This window comes from Castor canadensis, chromosome 15, assembly GCF_047511655.1.
Source record: "Castor canadensis chromosome 15, mCasCan1.hap1v2, whole genome shotgun sequence".
Taxonomy (NCBI): domain Eukaryota; kingdom Metazoa; phylum Chordata; class Mammalia; order Rodentia; family Castoridae; genus Castor; species Castor canadensis.
The window spans coordinates 54,315,917-54,343,654 of record NC_133400.1 but is presented as its reverse complement, the minus strand read 5'-3'; the positions used below and the strand labels follow the sequence as shown (position 1 = coordinate 54,343,654).

At 33.5% G+C, this 27,738-nt stretch overlaps 1 protein-coding gene across 6 annotated transcripts in view; it reads left to right on the top strand.

The window, feature by feature from the left end:
* The window catches only part of Arhgap12 (Rho GTPase activating protein 12), a 118,625-nt gene extending 91,585 nt beyond the window's left edge, over window positions 1–27,040 (top strand). For all 6 annotated transcript variants that reach the window (XM_074056222.1, XM_074056221.1, XM_074056220.1 and 3 more), the window contains 11 exons: window positions 1,683–1,744; window positions 6,825–6,906; window positions 12,573–12,674; window positions 15,571–15,669; window positions 18,194–18,296; window positions 19,661–19,777; window positions 21,607–21,705; window positions 23,207–23,284; window positions 23,388–23,522; window positions 23,783–23,885; window positions 24,717–27,040. In XM_074056222.1, coding sequence (XP_073912323.1) covers window positions 1,683–1,744; window positions 6,825–6,906; window positions 12,573–12,674; window positions 15,571–15,669; window positions 18,194–18,296; window positions 19,661–19,777; window positions 21,607–21,705; window positions 23,207–23,284; window positions 23,388–23,522; window positions 23,783–23,885; window positions 24,717–24,891 — 1,155 coding nt within the window. In that variant the 3' untranslated portion in view covers window positions 24,892–27,040. The remainder of the gene's footprint in view (window positions 1–1,682; window positions 1,745–6,824; window positions 6,907–12,572; window positions 12,675–15,570; window positions 15,670–18,193; window positions 18,297–19,660; window positions 19,778–21,606; window positions 21,706–23,206; window positions 23,285–23,387; window positions 23,523–23,782; window positions 23,886–24,716) is intronic.
* The last annotated feature ends 698 nt before the right edge of the window (window positions 27,041–27,738 follow it).

The following is a 27,738-nucleotide window of genomic DNA, read 5'->3' as shown; positions in this document are numbered from 1 at the left end:
AAACATGATTTGAATACCTAATTTTTTAAATATCAGAGGCCCTTAAAATTTATTTACTGAGGTAAAAGTCATATAATGTAAAATTTTAAAGTGTGTGATTAACCATTTTAAAGTGTGTGATTCAGTGGTATTTAGTATTTTGCAGTGAGTGCAGCTATCACCTCTGGTTACAGGACATTTACATCACCTCAAAAGGAAACCTACACCCACTAAGCATTTCCCTTTCCCTTTCCCCTGCCGTTGGTAGCAACTAGCCTGCTTCCATCCCTATGGGCTTACCAATTCTGGATGTTTCATCACACTGATTCTTTTTCAGCATTGTATCATGTGCTAGTTTGCTTATGATTTATAAAAAGAACCATATTGTCAGACATGGTGGTGCATACTGTGTAATCCCAGCACTCAAGAGACTGAGGCAGAAAGATCATGAGGTCTAGACCAGCCTGTGATATATAGCAAGACCTTGTCTCGAGGAAAAAAAAAAAAACCAAAAAACCAAAGACTTGAACCTTATTCCATGATTTTAGTATGATAATGATTTTGATGGACTGTAGGTTTTGTTATATAGTAATTGTTAGCCTTCATCGAGCAATGCTCATTTTACTGAATGAGTGCAATATTGATGAGAAATTTGGAGCTTACAAAGTAATTACGAACTTGTGAAATTCTCTTCAGATCACTTGCATAAGATGAGAATTAACTAACATTTTTTTCAGCTATGTCTATAGGTATGAGTTTTTCAGACAAGGCAAACTTGTAGATAATGTTTGAAAAATACTTTATCTCCCATACAAAAAGATATTTTCTGATTCAAATATGCTGAGAAAATACAGTTGAGAAAGCAGTTAAATAGAAAAAAATTCTGAATTAAGAGTTTTTTCTTTTGAGTATTTTGGGCATGAGCATGTGTTTCAGTTGAATTAAAATTGTCTCATGTATGTATAGCGCTTACTAACGTTGATAATTACTACTGACACCAATTCATTTTGGTCAGTTCTTTTGAGTTTTGGAAGCTAAAGCAGTGTTTCTTTATTTTCAACTAGAAAAACATTTAACTAGTGCAGTAGTTTTTGCCTTCCTAGAGTTTGATGGTAAAGCTTGTGTCACTATTTTGACATCACTTGGCTAATCTAGTTTTTTCAGAGCCCACCTCACCATGTGGTAGGATGTTTTAATGAAGCACATAGTGAGATTTTTTTTTTTTGCTGCATTAAAGCCAGTTCTAAGCAGAGGACCAGTTACTTTTGAGTAACTTGTGAAATAGTGACTGCATTTTGTTCTACGTAGTTACTTTTGCATTTCCAACAAAATGGTTATTAGTATATTATGTTTCACATTTTCATTTACTCTTTGCAGTATTTATCATTTTAGCGTTGTGTATCACTTTTGAGCAGGAAGACAGATCATTTTTCTGGTACTGACTGGTTCATTAAAATTTTAATTTGATTGCAAAGTAACTAATGGAAGAAGAAGAGGAAGTGTTTAATTATAAAATTACTGAAAATAAAGTATTAAGAAAACTATATTATTATACTCTAGAACTAAGCATGTTACATACTGACTAATCTTTTCTTTTAAGCTAGTGTTTAGATTACAAGTCCATTTTGGTTTTATTATATATTAGAACTTGGACCTCATTGTTTATACAGATGATATATAAACAGTATTACTCTGTCCCATAGGGCCAAGAGAAATATGGATTGTTAAATGTAACAAAAATTACTGAAAATGGGAAAAAGGTTCGGTAAGTACATAAGTCTTTAATGCTCTAATATAATTCATCTGATTGAAATAAGTGAAAATTATAGTTATATTCTAGTAGAAGCACTGAGAAGGTTTAGAAGAATTTCTAGTCGTATTTTTCTAGTGTAAATAATGGAAGATTACATTGAAATTTATGAAACTTTTGTCTTGATGTATTTTTAAGTAATATTAAATTCAGAGATAATAAAATGGCTTAAAAAAAAAAAACCCAAAGTACACTAAGTATTAAGTGAAGTCAGTCACTCATCATCAGTTTCCCCTCTCCAAAGGCAACCAGTTTTGAGTCTCATGAGTTTTAGTGCTTTTCTCCAGAGAGAGGACATATGTAAATATATGTAGATTAAATTTTTTGACCTAGTCTTTTTACAGTTTGTCTCCTAATGGTTCCACTTCATTGCATGTAGAGGATGTTACATTGTTTTTAACTGCAGCATGCTGTATCACTGTACCATAGTTATTTTGAACATTTTTTATATGTAAGTGTGAAACTATGCCTGTTTTTAGACATTCAGAATATTTACAGTTCTTTCTATTACAAAAAAATATTACACTTAGCATTTTGCATAGTTTAAGTGTGTAAATATGCCTGTAGAATAAATTTTACAAACTTGGCATCATTGCTAGGTCATATGCAAGGTCATTTTCATAAAGTGTATCAAATTGTGCTTTTAAGACACTGAATAATTTCCTACCTCCAACAGTAATGCATTTCCCACATGTTTTGCCAAATTGGCTCTGTTGTCATATTCTTTGGTCCATGCCAATAGATTAAGGAGAAAATGATATGTTTATTTGCATTCATTTTTAGTGGAGAACCATAAGCCATTTGTATTTCTTTTTTGTTGAATTGTCCATTTGTATGCAGTCTCCAATATAGGAGGAGCTTTGTTTTTCTATTAGGTTGTTGGAATTTTTTTTTGTTGTTATTGATGTGTCATACCTCCTAAAGAGTTAAGGAAATTAAATTACATTTTCCCCAGGTTTAAAAAAGCTGCTCACATGTTGTGATTTTATAGTCAAAACAAGGTCAGTCTGCTAAGAAAGAGTTTCAAATTTATAAATAGTTGAACTTTTAAGTTTGCTTTCATTGAACTCTATTTGTCAGATTGGTATTTGGATGTTTTTCTTTTATATACTCTGAGACAACTTTACAGATACTGCAATTACATGTTCCTAAAGCTGTTCGTTGGTAGAATTCATTTATGAATTGGGTCTTTATTTTTCTTTCTGTTTTGGGCATAGGTAATGTGGATAGTTCTTTGGCTGTTTTCTCAGCTTTGGTTGGTTGGTTTTTGTATTTGTATTGGGGGTTTGCTGTTTCTTTGGTTGGTTTTTTGAGACACAATCTCTGTGTAGCCAGGCTGCTGTGGAACTTATGGTCCTCCTACCTCACTGTCCCAAGTTCTGGGATTATAGGTGTGGACCACCACACCTGCCTTTTGTCTTTTTTTTTTTTTTTAATTGTTTTTCCTGGGATAGTCTTTTAGATTTTCTATTACCTTTGGAATACTTTTTTAATTTATGTTTTCCTGAATATCCATTTCATAATGCTCAAATTTATTTAAAAGAGTTCAGCAAAATAGTCTTTCAATATCCTATATATTAGGAACTATGCAACTTTTTGGCCTGAAATCCCCTTTAAACTCTTAAAAATTGAGTATTCCTAAGCCCTTTTTGTCTTTTATTATAAGATACTTACCGTGAAAAATTAAAGCTAAGAAATCTTAAGAGTACTAATTCCTTTGAAAATAATCAATTTACAGACTGACTGGATTAACATTTTGTGAAGAAAAGAAATCCCATGTTTTCAAAGATAAAAATTTCCTTGAGAAATAGGCACTGTTTCTCACTTTCACAAATATTTGGTATTTGGTTTAATGGAAGATACCTAAATTCTCATGTCAGGTTGCAGTCAGTGTGTTGTAATATACTAGTTTGATTGAAATACATGAAGATACTCCTCCCTTACATAGCGAAAGTTAGAAAAGATAGGAGTGTTTTAATAGCCTTTGAAGATAATTGTGCATATTTTGCTGCTGGGGTAGTTTCTTAAAAATTAGTAGCAGTGAGGACTGAAAAACTATCAATGAATTTTTCATACTCAGTTAAATTAAAAACCATTCGCCTTTGTGCACTTGTGAATCTTTACCTATGCATAATTTTACAGTGTGTTGTAGATCATTTGGAAATACTGGTTCGTTGAGTTTGCCCATTTTTGAACTGTTTACACATTTTTATCAGTGATATCAGCAAAATCATTAGACATTGGAAGATTGTTAAATTTACAATGGCAGATGCCATGTTTTCCAATTTTGTTTTGTTTTTTAGTTTAAAAGCTTTAAATTTTTTGGTTTGATTAAAAACCATGCAACATTAATTTTACTGTCTTAGGCATGCAACTTGGTAATGCCATGTGTATGCACATGACTGTGTAGCAGGTCTCTAGGCCTTCTTCACTTCTTGCAGTACTAAACCCAGGTCCCTTTCTCATCCCTTGGGAAGCACCTTTCTACTCCATTTTATGATTTGGGCTATTAAAGCATCTAAAGTAGAATAGAGTATCTGTGAGTGGAATCATACAGTATTTTGTATGCTTTTGTTACCAGTTTTTCCTCAGGGTTTATGTATGTTGTTAAAAGCTTTAATTTTTTTATTACCAACAGATATTGCCATTCATTGTCTTTGACTTGAGATGCGCACATCATTTGTTTATTAGATAGTCTCCCTGCTAAATGCTATCGTCAGAATAGCCATAGCATACCCATCAGTAGTTGTTTTTGAGGAAAGATATACTAGGTTTGGTGAAAAAACTGATTGATTCAGCTTGCAACTCAGTGCTTCACAGTCCTTGAAGCAGTGAATATTAGTATTCAATTTTTCCACATTCGTTTCCACATACATATTTATTCTTCAGTTTTTCTGATTTTGAAAATTAGGCTAAAAGGTTTTAGTGGAAATATGCATGTTTCTTAATAGGAGCTCAATAGATGATATAAAAAGAGAAAGAAGCCTTAGAGAATAAGATAAATTTACAAATAAAAATAAGTCATTTCTGCTGGAGGCTTGGCTCAAGCGGTAGAATGCCTGCCTAGAATTCAAGCCCCAGTACTGCCAAAAAAAAAAAAAAGTCATTCCAAAATATCTTAAAGAGATCCACACAAAAGGAAATGATAAAATGTTTAGTATTATGGTGGCAGAACAAGCAACCAAATACATTTAACATACTTATATCAATAAATGCAAATGCATTATACTCCTCTGTTGAAACCAAAGGTGCTATTGAAACAAAGCAAAGCCCAATTAAATACAAGATATAAAAGAAACACATTGGCTCAGAAAAGTTGTAAAGCAGGAATAGGGATCTTAAAAGCAGTTTTATCTAGGGGAAATAGCACTAAGCATTACCAGTGTGGGTACTTTAAAATGATGCAGTGTTGTAGATAAGTCCAAAATGTAGACATTAAGTATATAGTGATTTACCAAAATAAAGTAGCATTAACAACCAAACACATAAACTATGGGAAATACATGTAAAAATACAAATCTAGTCATGATTCTGTTTCATTTCTCTTTATCCATGAACTTGAAGTGAGTATGAAAAGTGATAAAATAATAAAGGAGTTCTAATTGACAGGGATTAAATTCTACACTATGAAAACAGAAAATGAATGTCCTTTTGAGTGCCTGTAGTTTTCATCAAACCAGCTGTATGTTTGGCTATAAGAAAAGTCCTAATAAATTCCTGTAGTAAAATGAATTCAACATTCATTTTATCCTCCTAGCACCTAGTTCGCTTTTTAAGATCATTTTGATTTATTTCTTTATTTGCAAACATTCATCTATACCTGCTGTTTCAAAAGTACTTTGCTAGTACACTGTTTCTGCCTTCAATAACTTACAACTCCAATGTTAGACATGCGAAAATCTCAAGTATAGAATTAAAGATAATGAAGCAAGGAAGTTGAGTAGAATCTGGCCAGGGCATAATATTAGTCAGCTTTAAAGTTGTAAATAGGAACACCAGTAATATTGCACATACTCTGTGTGACTCTTATGTCTGCATCTGGATATAGGATGGTCAATCAGTGGATAATTTCTTTAAATGTTACATGTGTGCTAAAATCCTAATGGTACTGAGGTTTGAACTAGGCCTCATGCTTAGCAGGTGCTACAACACTTGAGCCGTACCCGAGACCTTTTTTTTTCCTTGTTTTTTTAAAGTTACTTATACAGATAGGGTTGTATGCTTTCTGTGTGGAGGCCAGCCTCAGACCATGATCCTCCTACCTATGCCCTCCCAACAAAGCTGGGATTGCACGTATGCACCACCACACCTGGCTTGAGTCTCATTAACTTTTTGTCCAGGCTGACCATGAACCATCATCCTTCCAGTCTCTGCCTCTGCAGTGCTTGGGATTACAGGCATGCAGCACCCCATCTGGCTGCTGCACATTTCTATATTAATAGTTTTTACATGTATATGTTGCCTTTTTAACTTTCTAATTTTAAAAATCCTATCTTAGTAATAATAACTTCAGTGATCAGTACGTAGTTTATTATACAATGTAGTTTATTATATAATGTATTATATACTTACTATGTGTTATTAATGTGTCTAGTATCAATACCTGTCTAGTACAGCCCTGTTAGGGGAAGGGAGATAACCAAGATATATAAAATAGTCTGTACCTACTGAGAATTAGATGAGTGAGGTAAGCAAACGAATTTTTTATTGTAAATAAAAATTACTCTAAATATGTTCCGTTTGTGTGCCTTAAAATTAAAATTATATGTCCTTGGTCACAATGTGCTGTGTTATTGTTTTGTTCATAGTTATTCTCATATTTTATATTTCTGATTAATTCCATTGGTTTGGGGGCCTTCACGATTAGTTTGGTACCATAAAATGACTATAAATTTCTTTCAAATTGTACCTCCCTTGAAAGTAGTGAGAACATTAATAATGACTCTAAACTCTAGAGAAGTGGTAACAACTAAGTACGTTTTTCTAACATTTGGTTGGATAGTAGAGCTTTAATTCCTTATCTTTATAATTGTAGAAAGAACTGGTTATCTTCTTGGGCAGTGTTGCAGGGTTCATCGTTGCTTTTTACCAAAACTCAAGGAAGTAGTACAAGTTGGGTAAGTATATCTTTATGGAGGCCTTATATTGTTAAATTATGTATTATACCTGACTTTCAGGAAGTAGTTTTGAAAGTCTTTCTAGTTACAGCAAGCATGCATATAGAAATAAACATAAGCTTCTTAAAGCTATGTTTTGACTCATAAGAGAAAGAAGACTAATTAGAGAAGTTGAATTAGTTGCATTATTAAAATTCACATGTCCTCTTCTATACACTAAAGTGAAAGGCATTATAGAACAAAGATTTTTCTTGATTCATTTATGGGTGTTAAAATTTTTCTGTGTTTGTGCTTCTGCCATTTCAGGTATTAAATAGAAAATAAGCAGGAATGTGGCAAGGCCCACCTTGTGTTGTGACCTGATTGAGGTTTTTATGTCTGTGCATAGTGGCAGTTAGCTTTTAGAAGAAAAAGAAATGTCACCATGACTTGTGTAACTTTGATGCTTTTTGTATATTCCAGCGTTTGCTATTGTTACTTGTAATACTAATGCTAAAAATTACAATTGTGACATAATTGCTAACATTTTTGAATGCCTAACATGTACCAGCTGTTCTAAATACAGAAGACTATGTGTAACTTAAGCTGTGGGATAGCTCTGTATTTCTTCTCCTTTCCCCTGTCGTAGATGGAAAAATGAGGTATAAAACAGCTAAACAACTTGCTTAAGAGCTTACAACTACTAAGACAGATCCAGGCTTAGAACTGTGGTATTTTGGCTCCAGAGACTATGCTCCAGGGATGTCTAAGAATTTTCAGAAAATGAGTTTCAAACGTTAGTGTTCAAATAAAAATCTTCTGAAGTATTTGGTCTGCTTCATATCCTATTCTAAAGCCAATAACATTTTCTAGTAATTACTAAGTTTCTTATAAAATGGACACAGAGCCTGTGGATCCTGTGTTTGATGAAAGAGAAATTGATTTATAAAGCTGAACCAAATTTTAGTCATCTACATTTATTATGCAACCATGTAACATTGTTCTGAGCCTTTGGAACTAAGAATGCCACAGACCATGTGTGCTGAGTTGCTGTCACACAGTAACCTAAAAACAATGAACTGAGCATGAAGGTGAACATTCTAGAATATTTCTTTTTTACTTCACTAAACCTTTGATTTGCTCTCTGTTTGCTTAGCATGGTAGAAATAACCTATGATATGCTTTCATATCAAAAAAATAGAAATTTTGGTTTGTGTAACAGAGTAGATTGATCATTATGTCTTCCTCCTTTTCAGAGGAGAGCATATGGTGCTTTTTTGTGTGTGTGTGTGTTAATACATTTCTAGACTAAGTAATTTCTTCTTCATCCCTACTTGTGGCTCAAAATTGAGTGAAGAAAATGGATGAAAGAAATGGAGAAGCAGTTAAGGGGTTAATAAATAATAAACACAGTACCTGAAACAAGCTGCATAATGGTTATTTATTTGACAAGTATTGATACTTAGAGATTAAAGGGTATACATCAGATAAAGCAAGAGGTATCATTTAGATAGGCAGGTTTGCAGTGTGACTTAAAGAAAATGAAAACCTCTCCAGTTTAAAGATGTCAAGTTAATATCCCAGCACATAATCATTTACAGGATGGTTGCATTTTATTTGAAGTTTCCATTGTAAAACCCCTTACACAATTCAGACGAGATCAGGCACATTCAGGGTGGTATGGCCCTAGACTCCCTTACACATTTCAGAGCTTTGAATCAAAACATATTAACACTGACAAAAGGAAGGTAGGTACAAAGCTTTTCTATTTACTCATTAATGTGTTACTATATTACCATGTGGCAATAGTAAAACAGTTTAAAATTTTCTGATATAGCCAATTTTGAAATTGTGCAATTCTTTTTTTTTTTAATTTGGTTGTACTGGAGTTTGAACTCAGGGCATTGTGCTTGCAAAGCAGGTACTCTACTGTTTGAGCCATACCTCTATTCAGAAATTGTACAATTCTTAGTGAGTTTTTAATGTTAGAGATTTTCACTATTTGAATTTTTACCTTTTGTGAAGTTTTACTATTATTGAAAATTAAATAATGATTTCAGGTAGACATAATTAAATAAAACACATCCACACTATCCACACTGTGTTTTTTTAGCCTCTAGAAAGACTGAAAAGACCTAGAATATGGTAAAATACTTGGTTCTATAGTTAATTCTTAATTTTTTATTTTATGACTAATTTTAAAACCTCAGACTGCCTTACTTTACCCATTCCTATTTACTAAGGGCATGAAAATGACATTAGATGACCCAAGTAAAAGCAAGTAATATTTAAATAAAAAGCTTGTGAAACTGTATAATGTATTTTGGTAAATGTTACATGCATTAATATCAAAATTTGGTGAAAAATGCAAGATACTCCTTAACTAACTCTGAAATTGGAATTGTAGAAAAGGATTTGAAAGAATTCTCATTTTGTTTCTCTGCTCAGTCGCCAACTAGATCTGTTGTAGGTAAAAATATATCTCATTTCTACAGTGGAACCACAACTTATCTGAGGATGAGAGTCTTGTATCCTTTAAGTTGAATATGGATAGTTTATATTAAAGGGGCACATTATAAGAGAATTTATATTTGTTAAAAGTAGATTCACAATGTAAAAACCTAGAGATGCAGTTGAAGAAATAGGTTCATGTCTGTTCACTCCAGGACACGTGCTCAATGACGGAATGCTGAGCAAATCACCCACACTACTCAGAATTCTGTTTTTTGAATCATTTGTGTGTTGTATTTAACTTTTTATTTCTTTTTGCACAGATTATTAGAATTAAATTAATGAAATACACATATACAGCTTACAATTGCATTTTACCAGATAAATTTTACTTAGATGCTGTGTCATCCAAAACTCAAGGGAGCCTTTCCTTCTTTCTTCCTTAGAATAGTTTTCTGGAAAGTACTAGTTATCCACACTAGACAGACTGTTCTATCTGGTAGTAACAAGAACTTAAACATTTCTCCCCTCACTTCATTTCACCTCAGATGTCTGTACATGTGTGTGTTTCTTCAACAGACATTAAAAACCTGCAGTGCTCTGGGCATTATGTAAAGCTTGAGGCTTTAGAAGTAATTAACATGGTTGGTCTTCAGTGCTTTCATTGGAGTAAGAAAACTGGCAAGTGTGAACAGTTACAGTATGACATGTTACTTTTGTGTTTCCCCTCATCATTTGTCATTAAAAGTATTGAAAAGCCACCCACAAATATCAGTAGTTATTCAAACATGCATTTATATATGCTTTCAGTTTTCTAAAAACAATCACTCTTTTAAGCCAGATAATGCTTCATTGTTAGGGCTGTCCTGTAAGTAACAAGATGTTTACTACATGACTGGTGTCCCACCCCTAGTTATGAGAACTAAAATGTCTCCAGACATTGCCAGTGATCCCCTGGAGGACAAAATCACCTCTACTGTGAAGGAAGAAGCTGTATCCTAAAGGAAAGGGAAGGCAACCTAGGTGGCAAGACTACTTTGAAGAGATGACTTGGAAACAGATCAGAGAACATTCCCTACTAGGCCACTAGGAGGAGAAGGCCCAGAGATCTCTGAGCAGGGGACTGAGCAGCATGGGTAGAGGCCTACATAAGAGTTCTTCTGTTATTTCTCAAGTATTCTGTTGTGAATATAGGCTAAGACACCTCTTTGTGTAGGTCTGTAAAGTATTCATCTTAAAAATAAACATGAATTTATGTGATAACAAAGTCAGAAGATATTCTGAGTTAAGTTCTAGGGCTTTTGAAAAATACCTGAAAATTCAGCTTTGCTTGTGTTGTGTCTGCTTATAGAATTATATTCCTGTCCTATCTAGTTCCGTTATGCTTTTTTTCTCTTGTGTGCCATTTTGCCATTGTGTATAGTTATGACATCATCATTTTCTTCCCTTTTCCCATCAAGTCATTTTGCCAACAGGGCTCAATCTCTGAGTTCTTGCTTTCGCTGCTTTCTTCTTGGAAAAATTCTGTCAGTCGTCGGCCTGCTGTCACATATGTAAAGTCTGATCCTGTTTCAGCTGTCACTGTATGTGTTCTTGTTGCATACCCTTGCCACAGTTTTTTTTTTTTTTTTTTGCCATAAATACATTGGTGGGAGGTGATTCTAGTAAAGTGGGACTAAGTTTTAGACTGAATAACAAAAAAAAGGTTGCCAGCCATGTTGATACTGTTTTTCTAGCATGCCATGTCATACCATTGTATTTAATTGGTTGATTATTTGTATCTTAGATTACAGCTAACTGTCTATATATTGACAACAACTTAAATGGCTTTTTGATATTTTGTTAAATATATATTCAAGTTTTATAACTTTTAAGATCATTTCTGCTTACGAAGTTACTGTGCGTATCACATAGCTTTATGGTTCATTAGATATTTTGTGAATGACAAGGTTCTTGAAAAGATAGACTGTAGAAAAGTGCAAATTTTTATTATATTAATGATTTCACTAATAACTTCCATATTACTCTTACTTTTGTTACATTTTAAAGTCTAAATCATGAAAAAGATGTAGTAAAAGGAAACGTTGAAGTCTAACCATTTCTTAAGTGTGAAGCTTCTAAGTAGACTTACTGACATTGCAAATAGTGCATAGTGAATTCCCATAACAAGTATAATTTGACTTGGAAATATTTCAGCAAATGAACTTCCTTACATCAAGTATACTAAATATTTATAATAATTCTTTATGACCTTTAGATAATTGTTAAACAGCCCTCAGAAGTTTTAAAACATCCAAGCCTTTCAGTAGTACAAGTACTGTTAACTAGCAGACTGAATAGAAATTTAAATTAGTGATGGCAAGATGAAAAGTAAGTATATATTAAATGCACATTTTCTTTTTGCTTATCTTTTCCTAATATTGTTAACAAAATACAGTAAATAGTAAGTGCCTTTTCTTCTTAGCTACCATTTCAGCCATCTCCCCATTCTTTTCATGGTTCAGGTGCTTTCGGCTTTATAGCATCTGACTTTAGTTTTGATTTCTAACAAAGGCTGAATAAAAGAAGATGGGGCTTTTTATTTTAAGAAGTTATTATCAGTTAGTTGTTGACAACATAACTAGTCTAAGGAAATAACTCTTGGAAGCACAAAATGGGATTAGAAAATGTTTATTAGGTTGAAAATGCCCTTGATAGCTGCCTGATACTATTTATACATGTATAAGAATGTTGCTTTGCCTTTTCAAACATGTTATTTTTACATAGCCTTATATAGTCTAGGATAAATCCCAAGAAGTAGAATCGTGAAGACAAAGTATGCATGTGTTTGTCAATTTCCAAATAATAGTATTACCAAATTTCTTTCTCTAGAAGTTATTGTATCCCACTTACATATGAGGGCCCAGTAGCTTATATATTGGCTCACCAACATGTTGTATTTTTTTCTACTCCGATAGGTGAAAAAATATTTCAGTGTAGTTTATTCTATCTATACATACATAATGTATACATACATACTATGAAGGAAGTTGAGTCATTTTATTTCCTTTTCTATGAATTTATACTGCTAGACATTTTTCAGTTTTAAAGTAGGAATTGTTATTTTAATAATACAGAAAGATGAATTCAAGATAATCTGTTTGACTCACTGTTAGTGTAACTTGGTCTTAATTCTTTTGAATACACATATATGCATGAATATCACATAAAGGTTTTCCCCTTTTTCTAAAATGAAGTTTGGGAGTAACCAATCCAAACCAGAATTCACCGTGGACCTCAAAGGGGCAATGATTGAGATGGCATCAAAGGATAAATCCAGCAAAAAGAATGTATTTGAGGTAATACATTTTTTAAAGTGTAATTCACATTCTTTACTTTCAGTAACATTCTGTTTTAGGGTTATTTGGATGAATAGACTTTCATTGTAACTAGTTAAGTCAATTTGTATCATAACTTAATGAGGAAAAGGTGGTGTAAAAATCAGCTTTGTTTACATAAGTTAGCATATTTGACAAGATTTTATAAATCCTGCTTTTCCCTTGCAATTATAAAAATTGTGTGGTTCCATTCACTTACAAAATTTAATACTAGAAAATGAGGGAGATATTTTCCCACCTCCTTCTCAGTTTTCCTGTGGACCTAAAGCCAGTCTAAAGAAGTGAAGTCTTTTTTTTTTTTTTTAATTAAACCTTTCCATTTTGTCATTCAAATTTTTCTGCAGACAGATCACTCAAAACTTAGCATCTTAACAAAAGAACCATTTTATTTGCCCCATTGGCTGAGCTGAGCTGGATGATTCTTCTGCTCTCACTTGGGACACTTCATGATGCTTGAGTGAAACTGGATGGTTTAAGGTGATCTCATTCACCCATGTGTCTGGTATCACTATTAGTTGTTAAGTAGACCTCTTTCTCCATGAGATATCTTATTCTCATTGAGGCTTCCTCAGGCCTCTTCACATAAATGGTCAGGGCTCTAGGAGGGCAAAAGTGGACACAACAAAGCTTCTCAAGGCCTGGACTTGGAAGTCACAACACTTTCCATGTATTCTGCTGCCTAAAACAGTTCAGAAGGCTAGCCAGGTACTCAGGGTTGTTGAAAGTGAGAGTCCACTGTCGACGGAGGAGCAGCAAAGTCCCACTGCAGAGGCTGTGTATACAAAGGTTGAGGAAGTTTTTGGACTGTCTTTGAAAATTGTTTTCCACATCCTGACCTTCCTTGAGATAGCCTCATGTCTCAGGCCTGTCATATCTCTTTGTCTAGGCAGATTGCTGTTTTCCAGATGAGTCTTAAGTGATTTTTATCTTTATTACTCCACCTTGACTATTCCCGTCTCTGCTTATTAAATCTTATTTTTTAAGAACCATAGCAAACACCACCACAATGATTTTCTTTTTCTTTCTTTTTTGATGACACTGGGCATTGAACTGAAGACTGCAGTTTTAGGGAGGCACTCTGCCACTTGCCACACCCCCACTCCTTTTGCTTTTAGTTTGTTTTTCAGGTACGGTCACATGATTTTGCCCTGGCTGGCCTCAGACTGTGATCTTCCTGAGTAGCTGGGATTATAAGCATGGACCAACATGCCCAGTCTTGTGATGCTACTTAAAAAAAAAAACAAAACACTAAGGTCTTACTTATTTTAATATACTTTGGGTTGACACCAGTTACAAAGTGTTCCCCTTGCTAGATTATTAAAATGGTTTTGTTTTGCCTTTAAGTAGAGAAGCTATTTTTCCTTTGATTAAGAGTCTCTAGCTGGGCACCTGTGTCTTATACCTGTAATTCTAGCTACTTGGGAAGCTGAGATCAGAAGGATTGTGGCTCAAGGCCAGGCCTAGCAAAAAGTGTGAGACCTCATCTCAACAGATAGATGGGTGAGGTGGTATGCACCTGTCATCCCAAGCTATGTGGGAGGCTGAGACCAGCAGTTCCAGACCAGCCCAGGCATGTTTTGCAAGACCCTGTCTCAAGGGAGTGAAAAACGTGGTGGCTCATGCCAGTCACTCAGCAACCAGTGGGAAGTCTAAATAAAATAGGATCACAGTCCAGGTGACCTGGAGAAAAAGCAAGACCCTGTCTCCAAAATAACCAGAGCAAAAAGGGCTGTAGGGGCATGGCTCAAATAGTAGAGCACCTGCCTCACAAGTGCAGAGCCTTGCGTTCAGACCCCAGCGATGTGCAGTGAACAATTAAATATTGGTTGCCTGACCTGACCAACTCTAGAAAAATACATAAAAACAAGCCACTGTTTCCTGATACAGAATGAAAAAAATTCCATGTCAAATAAATGTGGAAAATCTTGTATATTTTATCCCTGTCTTAGAAAATCACAGTGCACTCCAGAACATCAAACCCCTGAGGTCTTTAAGTCTTTTTAGGCTTTCTTCAATACAGTATTTTCAAAATTAGTTTATACTTTTTAATTTAGTTTTTCAAGGAATATCTTTTTTAAACATTACTTGGGGAATTATGTTTGAGGAAAATGCTTCTCGGAATGTTGTTTGGGAAACACTGCCATATGTTCCTCTAAGGAAAAACAAACTCAGTTATCCACCAGAAAATGTGAAGGATATTTTCCACAACTGCCCCAAAATTCTTCCACAGTGAACTGTAAGAAGCTTTGAACCAAAGAAATGATAATGTGCATTAGTTGCTAGCTTCATATAGAAGAACACATACTCTCCTTGCTTCATTTCATGACTTGAAACTTAATTTAGGAATATTTCTGCCCAAAAGGGAGTGACATTTATTGCTTGTGGCCTGTCTTAGTACTGAGCTACTACATTTGCTGACTAAGTAGGAAATACTGAAAATCTATCCCTTCATTTAATCTTTTTCTATATTTTTATAACCAGAAAAGTTTCTCAGGTTATGTAAAAATATCATAGGATTTTATTTCTTTACGAATGGCTTTTCAATTTTAATTGTAGGTACACAACTTTGACATTTACTTTTAAATGCTAAACTATGTTAGTTTCAGCAAATTTTATGGTAGTTGTGTGTGGAATTTTGAGATCCTAAATTGTTAGATTTTAAATGAGACTTTATTTATAAAATAACTAGTAATATTTTACACTGTAATAAAGGATATTCTATAACTATTCAGTATATTTCATTACTATTAATACATGGCACATAGTCTGGTGGTTTCATAAACTTTGAATTAAATGTTTTCATTTATTTTGTTGGATACTGACCATACTCTTCCTCCATCCCTCCCTTTCTCTAAAGCTGAAAACTCGTCAGGGAACAGAACTGCTAATTCAGTCTGATAATGATGCTGTTATTAATGACTGGTTTAAAGTTCTCAGTAGTACTATTAATAACCAGGTATGTGTTGACTTAGGTGAAAATTTATTGTAGAGCTGTTTTCTTTTGGTTTTCTAATTGCTTATTGCATATCCAGACCAATTTATATACAAAAAGATGATGCTATATTTTTTTCAGAGGTGGGAAAGACAATGATCACTCAGTCACTCCAGGGGCTGGTTATGTAGATTTAACATTCTCACTGATAACAGTGTTTGCTGCCAGTGTATTTGGAATAATGCTTACCTTAGGCAGTGGTTGAAAAAGAAGCAAAGAGACAAATAATGTCTAGTATATAGTATTTACTCAGTGGCTGAATAAGTGGAAATTGGTCCTAGACAAAATCATGAAATGAATACAGTCATAGTCTCTACCTTAGCACTTTTTTCTATTCTAGTGACACTTGTCTAGTTTTTGTGCCCCTTCCTTCTGAAGGTGTTCATTACTCTCATATTCCTGAATAAATTTCTTAATTATATAGCCACCCAAAAGAACTTGAAATTTATGTCCTTAAGCTGTGCTAATAAAAAAACATTAATAAGGCAGCTAGGGACTATATATTTTTAGACTCTGTTCTTACCTTTCACCATAGAGTGACATGGCTTATCACTTGAGTACCATGTCAGTGACAGAAATGAAATAAAAGATAAGGAAAAAATTTCCTCTTAAAGAAAATTAGTTGTCAAAAACAGGAAAAAAAACCCAAAATTAGTCAAGAAGCTATTTATATGTTTTTATTTTCTTTGTAGTTTGTAATATTGTATGGTATTTCTGAATCTTGTCCCTTCCTTTCCATTTATTCCTGAAACCATGGGCAAACTGTTGTATCTTCATAGTACAACAAGAATAACCTTCTAAACAGTTTCCTTTATTTAACCCACTGATCCATTCTTTTTTTTGAGTGGGGGAATGAGTGCTGTCAGTAGACACTAGAGCCTTGTGCATGCTATACTAGGCAAGCACTCTGCTGCTGAGCTACATCCCCAGCCCCAAAGTATAATTTTTTTTTTGCATATTATGGTCCATTCTTAATGTCATTGTTACATGAAGCTTCCTAATGTTGATTTTATAATCCTCCACTACTCAGATACTTTCTGTGACTCCCATTAAGCAGGGGTCAACCTGGTCAGGGAGGACATTACAGGGAAATTGCTGCTTGGTTTTGTTTTGTTTTTACTTTCTTTAAAATGAGGCCTACAGGATTAGGGTATACTTATACTGTGAAGTTTTAAAGTATACACTGTACCATAGTGTCAAGAGACACCAAGGAGTGCAAGTAGCAAGAGATGGACATGACCCCTTCAGGAAAAATTAGAAGGAAAATCACAAAACTTCATTGAGAGGCATCAAGGATAAAACTAATTAAATGAAAAGTACATTGTTTTCATGGACTGAAAGATTCAGTCATGTAAAGATGTAATTGTCTTCCAAATGACTTTATAAATTTATAGATTTGAGATTTTTTAATTTCATTCAAAATCCTAGTTTTTCTGGTAGAACTTGAAAAGTGTTATTCTAAAATTCATACAGAGATACAAAGGACTAAGAAATACCCAAGATACTCTTGAAGAAGAAAGTAAAAGGACTTGCTGTATTATATCAGGACTTTATAAAGATAAATTAATCCAGCATGATAACCATGCAAGGATAGAAATACAGACCTGCAGAAAAGAATAAAGAACTTACAAATAGACCACATATGTGGACACTTTTATACCAGGTACAGCACTGTAGAACAGTGTGAAAATATTCTTTTCAGTAAATAGTGCTGGTACAGCTGGATGTCCACAAAGAAATGGGAGTCCTTCCTGATGCAAAAATTTATGCAACAATAAATTCCAATGTAGTAAAGACCTCAGTGTGAAATTTTTTTAGCTTTGAGAATTTAGTCAAGGTTTTTAACCTGTACAAGTTACCTTGATGAGGCTATTGACAAGGTTTAGGATTTCTTTCAATCCCCAACATCAGTGAGTCTAAGTCTTGCACTATTATCACAGTATAATACTGTTGTCTTACACTGTTGTCATAGAAAATATGGGTCAGATCCATGAGTTATAAATTGTCCATGTTGTCACAGAATGTATCATTTTATCACCATATGCATAGTATTTTATCACCATAGACTGTAGCCTGGCTTTCTAACTGCTGTTAGTGTCACTCACATGGAATGGGTCAAATGAGGAAACATAACCTCACCATCGGTATAAACCTGTCATTTTTTGAGTTGCCAGGAGTATTTTCTTTCCTGATTTTTTTTTTGGGGGGGGAATCAAAATTAATGCCATTGAAGGGGAAAACGTACTTTTAAAGATTTACCAAATATTTTGGTGGGGGCGGAGTAAGGGAATTTATATTGAGTGCCTTGAACTTGCTAGACAAGTGTTCTGTGCTTCAGCCCTCAAATCTTTAAATCATACATACTGTATACTAGTTTGTTTCCTAAAATCATTTGTAAGAGTCAAGTACTGGTCATTGTGAGAATTATGCTACTTCAACTAAAGTAATACTAGAAGTAATGTATGTTTGGAAAACCTGTAACCAATAGGCAGTAGAAACCGATGAAGCAATTGAAGAGGAAGTACCAGATTCACCAGGAATAGAAAAGCAGGACAAAGAAAAGGACCAGAAGGATCTTAAAAAACTTCGTTGTAAGTAGTTCTTTACTTTTCCTTCTTTTAATGGTTCGAATGAGCTTCTTCCCTTAGCTTTTCACAGATTTTAAATAAATCCCTATATTAAAAACTGAGTGGAACAGCCAGTGTAGAAAAGTTACAAGATTAAGCAGTCACAGGTCAGTATTTTTGTACTTTTTCTTGTTAACTTATTATTGTCATTTTTTAGCCTTTGTAGTATGTAGCCCTGTGTATCTTTAATTTTATAATCATGATTCATATTAATTATGATATTGTGATACTTGAAGAGAAAATATATTATTATAATACACTTCTGTTGAGGCCTTTGAAGCTAAACTTGATCAACTCACAGACAAATAATGACTGTTTAAGATTCTGCATAGAATATTATACTTTAAGAAGTTCAAAGTCATGAGATATGTCCCATAATTCCTTGGGCACCAGGCAGCTGTCTCTGGACTAGGATGTGTCTGTGCACATGCACAGATGCATGTACTCTCATAATCTCCAGATTATATATATAGAAAGGAGCAGAGCTAAAGCCAGCCATTTTAAGAAAAGCATTTTCTAATGTGTTCTCTTTTGAAGTCTGTTATTGAAGTAGGCCATTAACTATAACTCTGAACTTTTTTCAGTCCATTTTAATTAATTCACATGTTCAACTGAGAGTTGTCTGGCCTTTCAAACGGAATGATTAGAAAATCAGTTCTACTTTTGTCCTACGTTCTAACGAAGATTAAGTCTCTTTTACTGACACTGTAACCATGCAGCAATGTCAACACAAAAATTGTTTTTATTTTTGCTAATATGTTCTTGGTTCTCAGATTTCTCCAAAGACAGTTATTTTTAGGAAATATAATTTTAAAGTTTTTGATAGTGTGACCCCTAAATCAGGACCAAAGATAATGCAGAATATTTCCAGGTGGTCCCATTCTTAGGTCAGAGAACAAATAATTTTGATGAGAGTTAGCTTCAAGTACAAATATATTTATTATTTAGACTCAATAGGATATTAATTTTTATTAAAGGATTTTGTGTATATGTGTGGAGCCATTTTACCTTCTAATGCTGGTGGAGAGTCAAAGAAGATAAATAGAATCATTTATGAAATAATGAGTAGATATTAGAGTAACTTCAGGATGTCTTGACACATCCTTGTGGTCAGTTTTTAGTTATAAAAATGAAAAGTTTTGCTTAAAATTGGGTCTGTGTTAATTTGATTGTCCACATGTTTCTCTTAAACTGCATTAAAGTTAGAATAACTAAAATTGTACTGTGATTTTGACATATGAGGTTACTGTGTTCTGAGTGGTCTCTGGAGAAACTTCTATCAGAAAAGTTTTTGTTTTATGAAATGCCTTATATCTGTTTGTCTTAAGCCATGAAAGTATCCAGCATAGATTCATCAGAGCAGAAAAAAACCAAGAAAAACTTAAAGAAGTTCCTTACACGACGCCCCACTTTACAAGCTGTTCGTGAAAAAGGTTATATTAAAGGTAAGTTAAAGAAGTGATTTTTATAATGTATGAATATTGACCAAAGTAACAAATAAGATGTTTCAAATTAAAATTGGAAAATTTCTAAATAGTGTAAGTTTTAACATTTTTTGTTCTTATAGTTTTCAAGTACCAGGATTAAAAGACATTTGAATAATTAATATTGGTGTTTCAGCGAACACATAAAATTTACATAAACTAAGCATCAAACAGGAATTAATGCCAAACTAAATTTTTAGGAATCCTGTATCAGAGGAGCCATATAGATGTGTTAAGTAGCACATTTTTAGAAGTCATGACAAGGAAGAATTTGGTTTTGCTATGTGAAGATCAGAAGTTAAGAGTTTTTAATAAACTATCACAAAGTAGTTTGAAAAAATGAGTAATTTTGTTTTGATTTTTTTTTAACTTTGGCTCTCATTTAAAGTATTTTTTCCTGAATGTATTGTACATTTCTTATATATAAGCACCACAATATACTAGCAAGATTTTTTTTTTAATCATTTTTACATTTACCTACATGTTGTATACATTATCTGGGCTGCCTCCCCTCCCCCCAGAACCTGTTCTCCGCTCTTGTTCTCCAAAGATCTTTGTTTTTAAATAGTAAAATATTCTTTAAAATCACATGTGACTTCATATATCTGTAGTTCTTACGAGTTTGTTTAGTTAATTATAAAGGTGAAATTTTTTGATTTGAGACTCAAAACAGTTCTACTTATTCAGAAATGGAGGTAAAGGTAATATATCTGTATCTGATTATGAGGTTTGTAACAAAGCCATCACTAGAACATTTGCTTAACCAAGTGTCTAAATTAAAATACAAAAAATGAGTCTCATTGAAAAGGTATTTAAGATTCCTAAGAAGAGGAATTATTCCAATTATTGTCCTTAGGAGTAATGGATCAACAAATACTCATGAATAAAGTGTGTGAACTGGCATGTCTAGTTTAAAATAAAAGCCAAACAAAGGGCCTGGTTGAGTGACTCAAGTGGTAGAGCACCTGCCCAGCAAGCATGAGGCCCTGAGTTCAAGCCCCAGTGCCACAAAAACAAAAAACAAAGCCTGACAAGTAAGTTAATAGAAACAGCTGTTGATTTGTTCATCAGGCCTTTTCATTGAGAAATATAAACCATTCTCACTTCATAGGGTTATTCATCACTTCAACCATTTTATTTTCCTAAATAATTAGCACTAATATGGAATTTCTAAACCATTGGGCTAAAGGATTAATGAAACCCCTTTGAAACATTTTTGGAATCAAATATTGGCTCATGATGGGCATGTGTATGCTTGTTTCCATAGTTTTTTTAAAAAATAATTGAATATTTAAGTGCTAAGCATGAGCACAAGCGTCATGAATTCCTGTTGGTGTTTAAGAACTACAAGGTCTCTGCCCTCGTGGAACTGGGATTTAGGCTTGTCTTACAGACAGGATAATTTGAAACAGTGATAATAAAATTAGAAAGTACCTGGAATTGAGTTGTTGTAAGAGTTGGCAGAGGGTTTTTCTAAGTTGGTGACATTTTTAGCTGAGACCAGAAGTGAAGAGATGAAGCAAAATTTGGGGGGAAAGTGTTCTTTGCATTAGGAATAGAAAATACAAAGGTTCTTAGGCAAGAATGAGTTGTGGTATTCATGGTGTTTAGTAAAGAAACATCACTTAAAGTGAAATTGCAGAAGTAGGTAGGGTACCGAGATAGGTCATGGCAAATGGTATTGGGATCCACTGGATGTTTACTATTGCTCTTTGAATAGTTTAACCATTTCCTGAACTAAAATTTCAGCAAGCTGGCTCATTTTTTTTTTTTAAACAAATCTCTTTCAGATCAGGTATTTGGATCTAATCTTGCGAATCTGTGTCAGAGAGAGAATGGCACAGTGCCAAAGTTTGTGAAGTTATGCATTGAGCATGTCGAAGAACATGGTAAGAGAATGATTTTGATTTTTTTTTTTTACATGTTAAGCAAACCACTCATTATTTTGCCATCAAAATCCCTAGGGTTTTTATGATCTTGAGTGAGGCAACCAAAAGTTCGTTTTAATATTAAGAGAAGCATTTTGCTTGCAAAAAATGTACTGTTTGCACCTGTTTCAAATTAAGACCTCTGTAGGCACTTATTGAATATTTAATATGTTGTGGTTAATTAAGTGTATTGTATTTTTTGAAGCCATTTGGAGTTGCCTGTTTTCAACTACAGTTGAAAACAGTAGTGTTTGTGAAACTGAGTTTATTAAGGGCTGATATGATAGTGTATAAGATCTGAGGAGATTGTATTAGATTTTATTCTGTTATAATAAAAATGAGAGGACATTTTAAAGTTGTTAAATCAACTGTAAAGAATCTAAACAGATAAATCCTTAAATTAATTTCTAGTTTATTTATAATATTCTAGTTTATTATGAATTACCAGTATATTGGCTGTAATCACATTAACTTATATCTGTAAATAATTAGAAACATCTTGTCCAATTAAAACACTTGTGTGATTTAATTTGTAGTTTCTGCAGTTTCGGATCTTGTTTCATTGACTTATCAACGTGACAATAAAGACAGCGCACTACTTGTCTTTATTCAAATTGGATACTATGCTTTGTTAAATCTGTAGCATCATCACTAGATGGATATCTGAAATTTTCAGGCTAAATTACGTGAATTTCAAATGATTCTGTTTCATACCTAAAGAAAAGTAATAAACTATCAAATGATCCATTGTTTTCTAGAACCATTAGTTGTTAGCTCGTATTAAGTTTATTTACCCTAAGCATTGAATATAGAAAACTCTTTGAAGAGAGTTCTTCAGTATGTGCATTTACATTTATGAAATAGTTTGCAAATAAAAGGATTGGCTGATCTTCAGCATTTTTTGTTTTTGTTTTTTTTGGTCATACTGGGGCTTGAACTCAGGGCTTCTCGTTTGTTAGGCAGGCACTTCACCTGAGCCATTCTGCCAGCAGGATTGGTTGATCTTATCTACCTGCTTCATTTACTTTTTAAAACTGTCCCCAGGTGCTTACAAAAGTTTACCTTAATTTGTTAGTATTTTAAATTTAATGAGAGGTTTTCCTTGAGTTAACCCATAGTCTGTGTGATGAGCAAAATAAAATTATTGTTGTTTGTGAAACAGAAATCACTATGAATTGCCACCCTTCTTTCTTTCTAAGAGTCTACAAAAAGCAATTTGATCTTATGCTAAAGCTAATAAGTAAGAACGCTGAAGCTGGCTAGGGTGGTACTGGCCTGCAGTCCCAGCTACTTAAGAGGCTGAGGCAGGACAGATCACTCAGGATTTTGAGGTCAACCTTGGTAACATAGCAAGACCCTTTCTCTAAACCAAACCATCCAATCCAATCCAACAGCTGACATGGAAGCATCTTCAAAAGAGGCAAACAAGTGCTTTTAAATGTACTATGTCATTATCTCATAGGTCTGGATATTGATGGGATCTACAGAGTAAGTGGCAATCTTGCAGTGATCCAAAAGCTGAGATTTGCAGTTAATCATGGTAAGACTATGTGCCTTATTGTTACATCTCCAAGTGTCATTCATATCCTTTAAAATTGGGTTAAAGTAAGTTTTTAAATTTTGCTATTCCTACTGATTTTCAGATGAGAAATTGGACCTGAATGATAGCAAATGGGAAGACATTCATGTCATCACTGGAGCACTCAAAATGTTTTTTCGAGAATTACCAGAACCTCTTTTTACATTTAATCATTTTAATGACTTTGTTAATGCAATTAGTAAGTATATAATTCCACTCATGTTTTTGTTGTTTTTTTTTTTTTTTAAAAGATACTGAAAATCCTTGTACAGATTAAGCCACCACATTCTGTTCGATCTTTCTTATTTTAGACAAGTTTTTTCAATGAGTTGTTTTATTCCGGAAATATTTGACCACCAGATGTCACTGTGTATTGTGAAATCTCAGCTTCCAAACCATCATTGCTTTCAGTTTCCTAAGAATTTACTGCAAGATATCTAGTTGTTACCTCTTTTTCAGAACAAGAACCAAGACAGCGCGTTGCTGCTGTTAAGGATCTAATCAGACAGTTGCCCAAACCAAATCAAGACACAATGCAGATTCTTTTTAGACACCTCAAAAGGTAAGAGAATTACACCATTAGGATGTCTGATATATGGTCGAGTACATTGGGAAGCTCACAAGGACAGTGCTACCCAGACCCAAATTTGATTCCCAGTTGTGCCACTTGCTGTCTTTATAACTTACAAAAAGGTATTCGGCTGTTTGTAGTGTCAGTTCATTATAGATATAGTGGTTTGGTGTTAAGACTACATTAAAATAGGTATTGTATGCGAAGCGTTCATATAATGATTAGCACATAGTAGGCATTAAACATTTTTACTGAAGTTAATGTGCAGGTGAAATTGATTACTAACTGAGGTATATTAAATTACCCTAAAATAAACTCATCATGGCTCTAGGTTACTACATAGCCACTTTAGTAATTGATTTTGTTCATCTTAAATAAATATTAGAATATTGAAATAAGTGATACCAGTTAAAGAGATCTTTTTTTAAAAAAGAAACATAAAATTCAAAGTTTTAATCTTTGTGGCCTAATGAAGTAAGCGTTCTCCTCCATTAACCTAGGGGATGGATCATTGTTACCTGAATTGTAAGATATGTTTAAGTCTCTGTCCTATTTTAATGATTAAAATAAATTACCAAACATTAAAGTTTGTTACAATATGCATAATTGTACCTTTCAGCTGTGTTTATTCAAAAGCAAACTTCATATGGCATTCAGGCTGAATTCCACTTGGTTAAAAAAATTTATGTGTTAACTCTAGCAAAGTAAGCCTTATTTATCTTTTCTAAACATAGACTGTTAGGTTTATAATACAATTTGAAATTTTTCCCTCTTTTTTTATTTTCTCTCTCTCTTTTTTTTTTTTTTTAAACCCCCCTTTAGAGTTATCGAAAATGGAGAGAAAAACCGAATGACCTATCAGAGTATAGCAATTGTTTTTGGTCCTACCCTATTAAAGCCAGAAAAGGAGACTGGTAATATAGCAGTTCATACTGTGTACCAAAATCAGATTGTAGAACTAATTCTTCTGGAATTAAGTGCCATCTTCGGACGTTGATTCTTAATGGAAGACAACCTGCGGAACAGAAGCTGGATTCCATCAGACTTCATATCTTTACACATGATGTATTTTGTTTTTGGACCAAGCAGTGACTCTGATTTTGCACTTTTTTGAGGGACTGGAAAGGAAGGGGGAGTGTGAAGATGTCTGCTAGGCCCTTATATTTGCTGCTTTGTTGCAAGGTGATATGACTGTAATTTTGGATTCATTTTATCCTGAATGTTTGCATTTCATACTCTGAATAACAGTAAAAATCAAAGCTCAGATTTCTAACCAGTCATATACACTGGATAATTTGGTAAGAAGAACTACATTTTTTCCTTCTCAAACTGGATAATGTAGAATTTCTTCTCATGACTTGTAAACTCTTCATGAGGTAGAACAGTACTATCAGTTACTTTGAAAACACTCTTGGGCATTTAAAACAAGATGAAGTATAACTATTCTGAAACCTGTGTATTTCTTTTTCAGGGTTTCTGCATGCAGTGGCAGTCTAAGTACTAAGAGTCACTAGAATCCACATGTCCCTTGATGAAGGCTTGCTGTCTTTTACTGTGTTGCACAGCATCCTCATAGGATATCTTAGTTGCTTGTTTGAGCAGCACACTAATATTACTTAAAACACTGTGATATACTGGAGTTTTACTTAGTGTAAGTCAGTTCAGGGTATTTTGGGGCTGTCTTGCTATACTGAATTGTAGCTAACAATCCTGATTATATCTAGTGCCATATTGAATTTTTGGTATCACCCTGTGGAAATGGACATTATTTGATGTAAATATGGGCTAAAGACTTAATGTCTTTTAGCTTATGTATAATTGTGTTGTATAGTTTCAGAGCACATTCTAACCCTACATTTCTAATCATGATATTATTGGTAATATTTTCCATGAATATTAGGTTGCCTCCAGAAATAGGCCATTATTTGGGGAAGTTAACTGTGTGCACTTTTAGATTTTAATTACATTTAACAGGCAGATCACTGTAATGCAAATGGTACTGGAAAAAAATACTGAATAGACTTGCTAAATGGTAAATGCACTACAAGAGGAACCTTTTAGAATATTTAATATGTACAGAATATGTTAGAAAAATTATTACAGAATTCTAACTCTGGTTTGAATAGTGGAAACCCACATGTAAATTAGATGGACGTTGGATGGAAAATGACATTTGCTAAATTTGAGAATTTCTTTTTACATTACTAATGTAGATTGATTTGTATAATAAAACAAGGTTTTGGAAGGTTTTGTTACAGGGAGCATGGTCTGTTGAAAATTTTTTAAATGTATTTTTCTAGATTAATTGCTGTATATGAAATGTTTGATCTAATAAAGAAAACTATATGAGGTTTAGCGATTTCCACTGAAGCTGTGCATTTTGGTTCTTTATTTTTTGTTTTTCATTTACTCTTAATACCTCATTTAAAAAAAAATCAATGGAATCCAATGTTTCCTATGGTAGATACTTTTTCCTCATTCCATAGCTTTTCTGTTCTTTCCATTCCCAACACACGCTTTTTATTTCTTCATCAATATTTGAAAGTGAATGACTTGTGACCATGACTCTTTTTCCTAGGATTGCATTTATAATTTATAGATTGCCTTCTTGGGAACAAATACCTTTTTGATCTAAGAAACCACTCTCTGAGTCATGTGGTTAAGATATTGTATTTGTTGTTGTGATCTTGTTAAATAGATAACAAGCCAAACTACTTGACAGCTAAAGCAGATTGTTTTGGGTGAGAAGTTCCAAATCAGAATGTTTATATTTGCCTAGAGATGTCATTAATAACACGATATGCTTTAGGGCTGGCTTGTGTCTTGATTGTATACCTGGAAAACATTTAGACTCAAATCTGTGATCTGTGATGTTCTTTCTCTTGGTGGTCATGAACATATCAAAGATTAAAACTGTCCTGTGTTCCTTGTTTCAAAGTACATATGTGTGTATGTGAAGTCTTAAGTGTTTTATTAGTCTACAGCTAATCATTTATTGTAATATTGTACAATGAGATCTGTCTTGTGTTTTCACCCTTTGTGAATTAAAAATTCTCACTTGTTTTTGTAATAGCAAAGCCAGTAATATTTTCCTGTCTTAACAGCTTGATTTTTTGGTAGAAAATATATTAAAAGCTAAAAATGAATTATCAGTGGAGTTTCATTTACTAGTAGTACATCTTTCAGAATATCATTTGGAAATTGAAAAGAAAAAACTATATTCAAAGACACTATTGCAATTCCAATTAGAAAAGTACTTTCTGGAATTTTATAGCAATGAGAAATTTTACCTTTTACTTTGGAGAATGTAAGATAATTATGAAATCTCTCTGGAAAAAAATGACACATTTTAAAGGCAAATCTGTAATTTTTTTTCTTCTTGTGTGAAAATCACAAGTGGAATAATTCAGGTAAACTTGGGGCTTAGGACAAATAGGTAATATGTGTGTTTATAACAGATATATCCTCCCCTGTCCCCACACATAGACATGAACATAAGTATGTAAATGCCATTGCTTACATACAAATGAACCCATCAGTAGTAGTGATAAAACACTAATAGCAGATGCCTGGAGACCTTGGTACTATTTTAGTTTCAGTCCATGCTCTTTGCAAGCCCATAATATTGGATATGAAGATTGTGGGGAGATTTCTAATTAAATATTTGAAGTGTCTCATGATACTAATTCTTCAGACATCTGTAGGTGTTTTTGAAGACTATGCAGAAGAGTCCACAATCTGTCATTTTAGTAAAGAATAAAATAACAATACTCAAACAGACGCCACATTCTCACTGGTCTAATAAAAGTCAAATGTTCTTATCTTTCCTCTAAATAGAGGATTG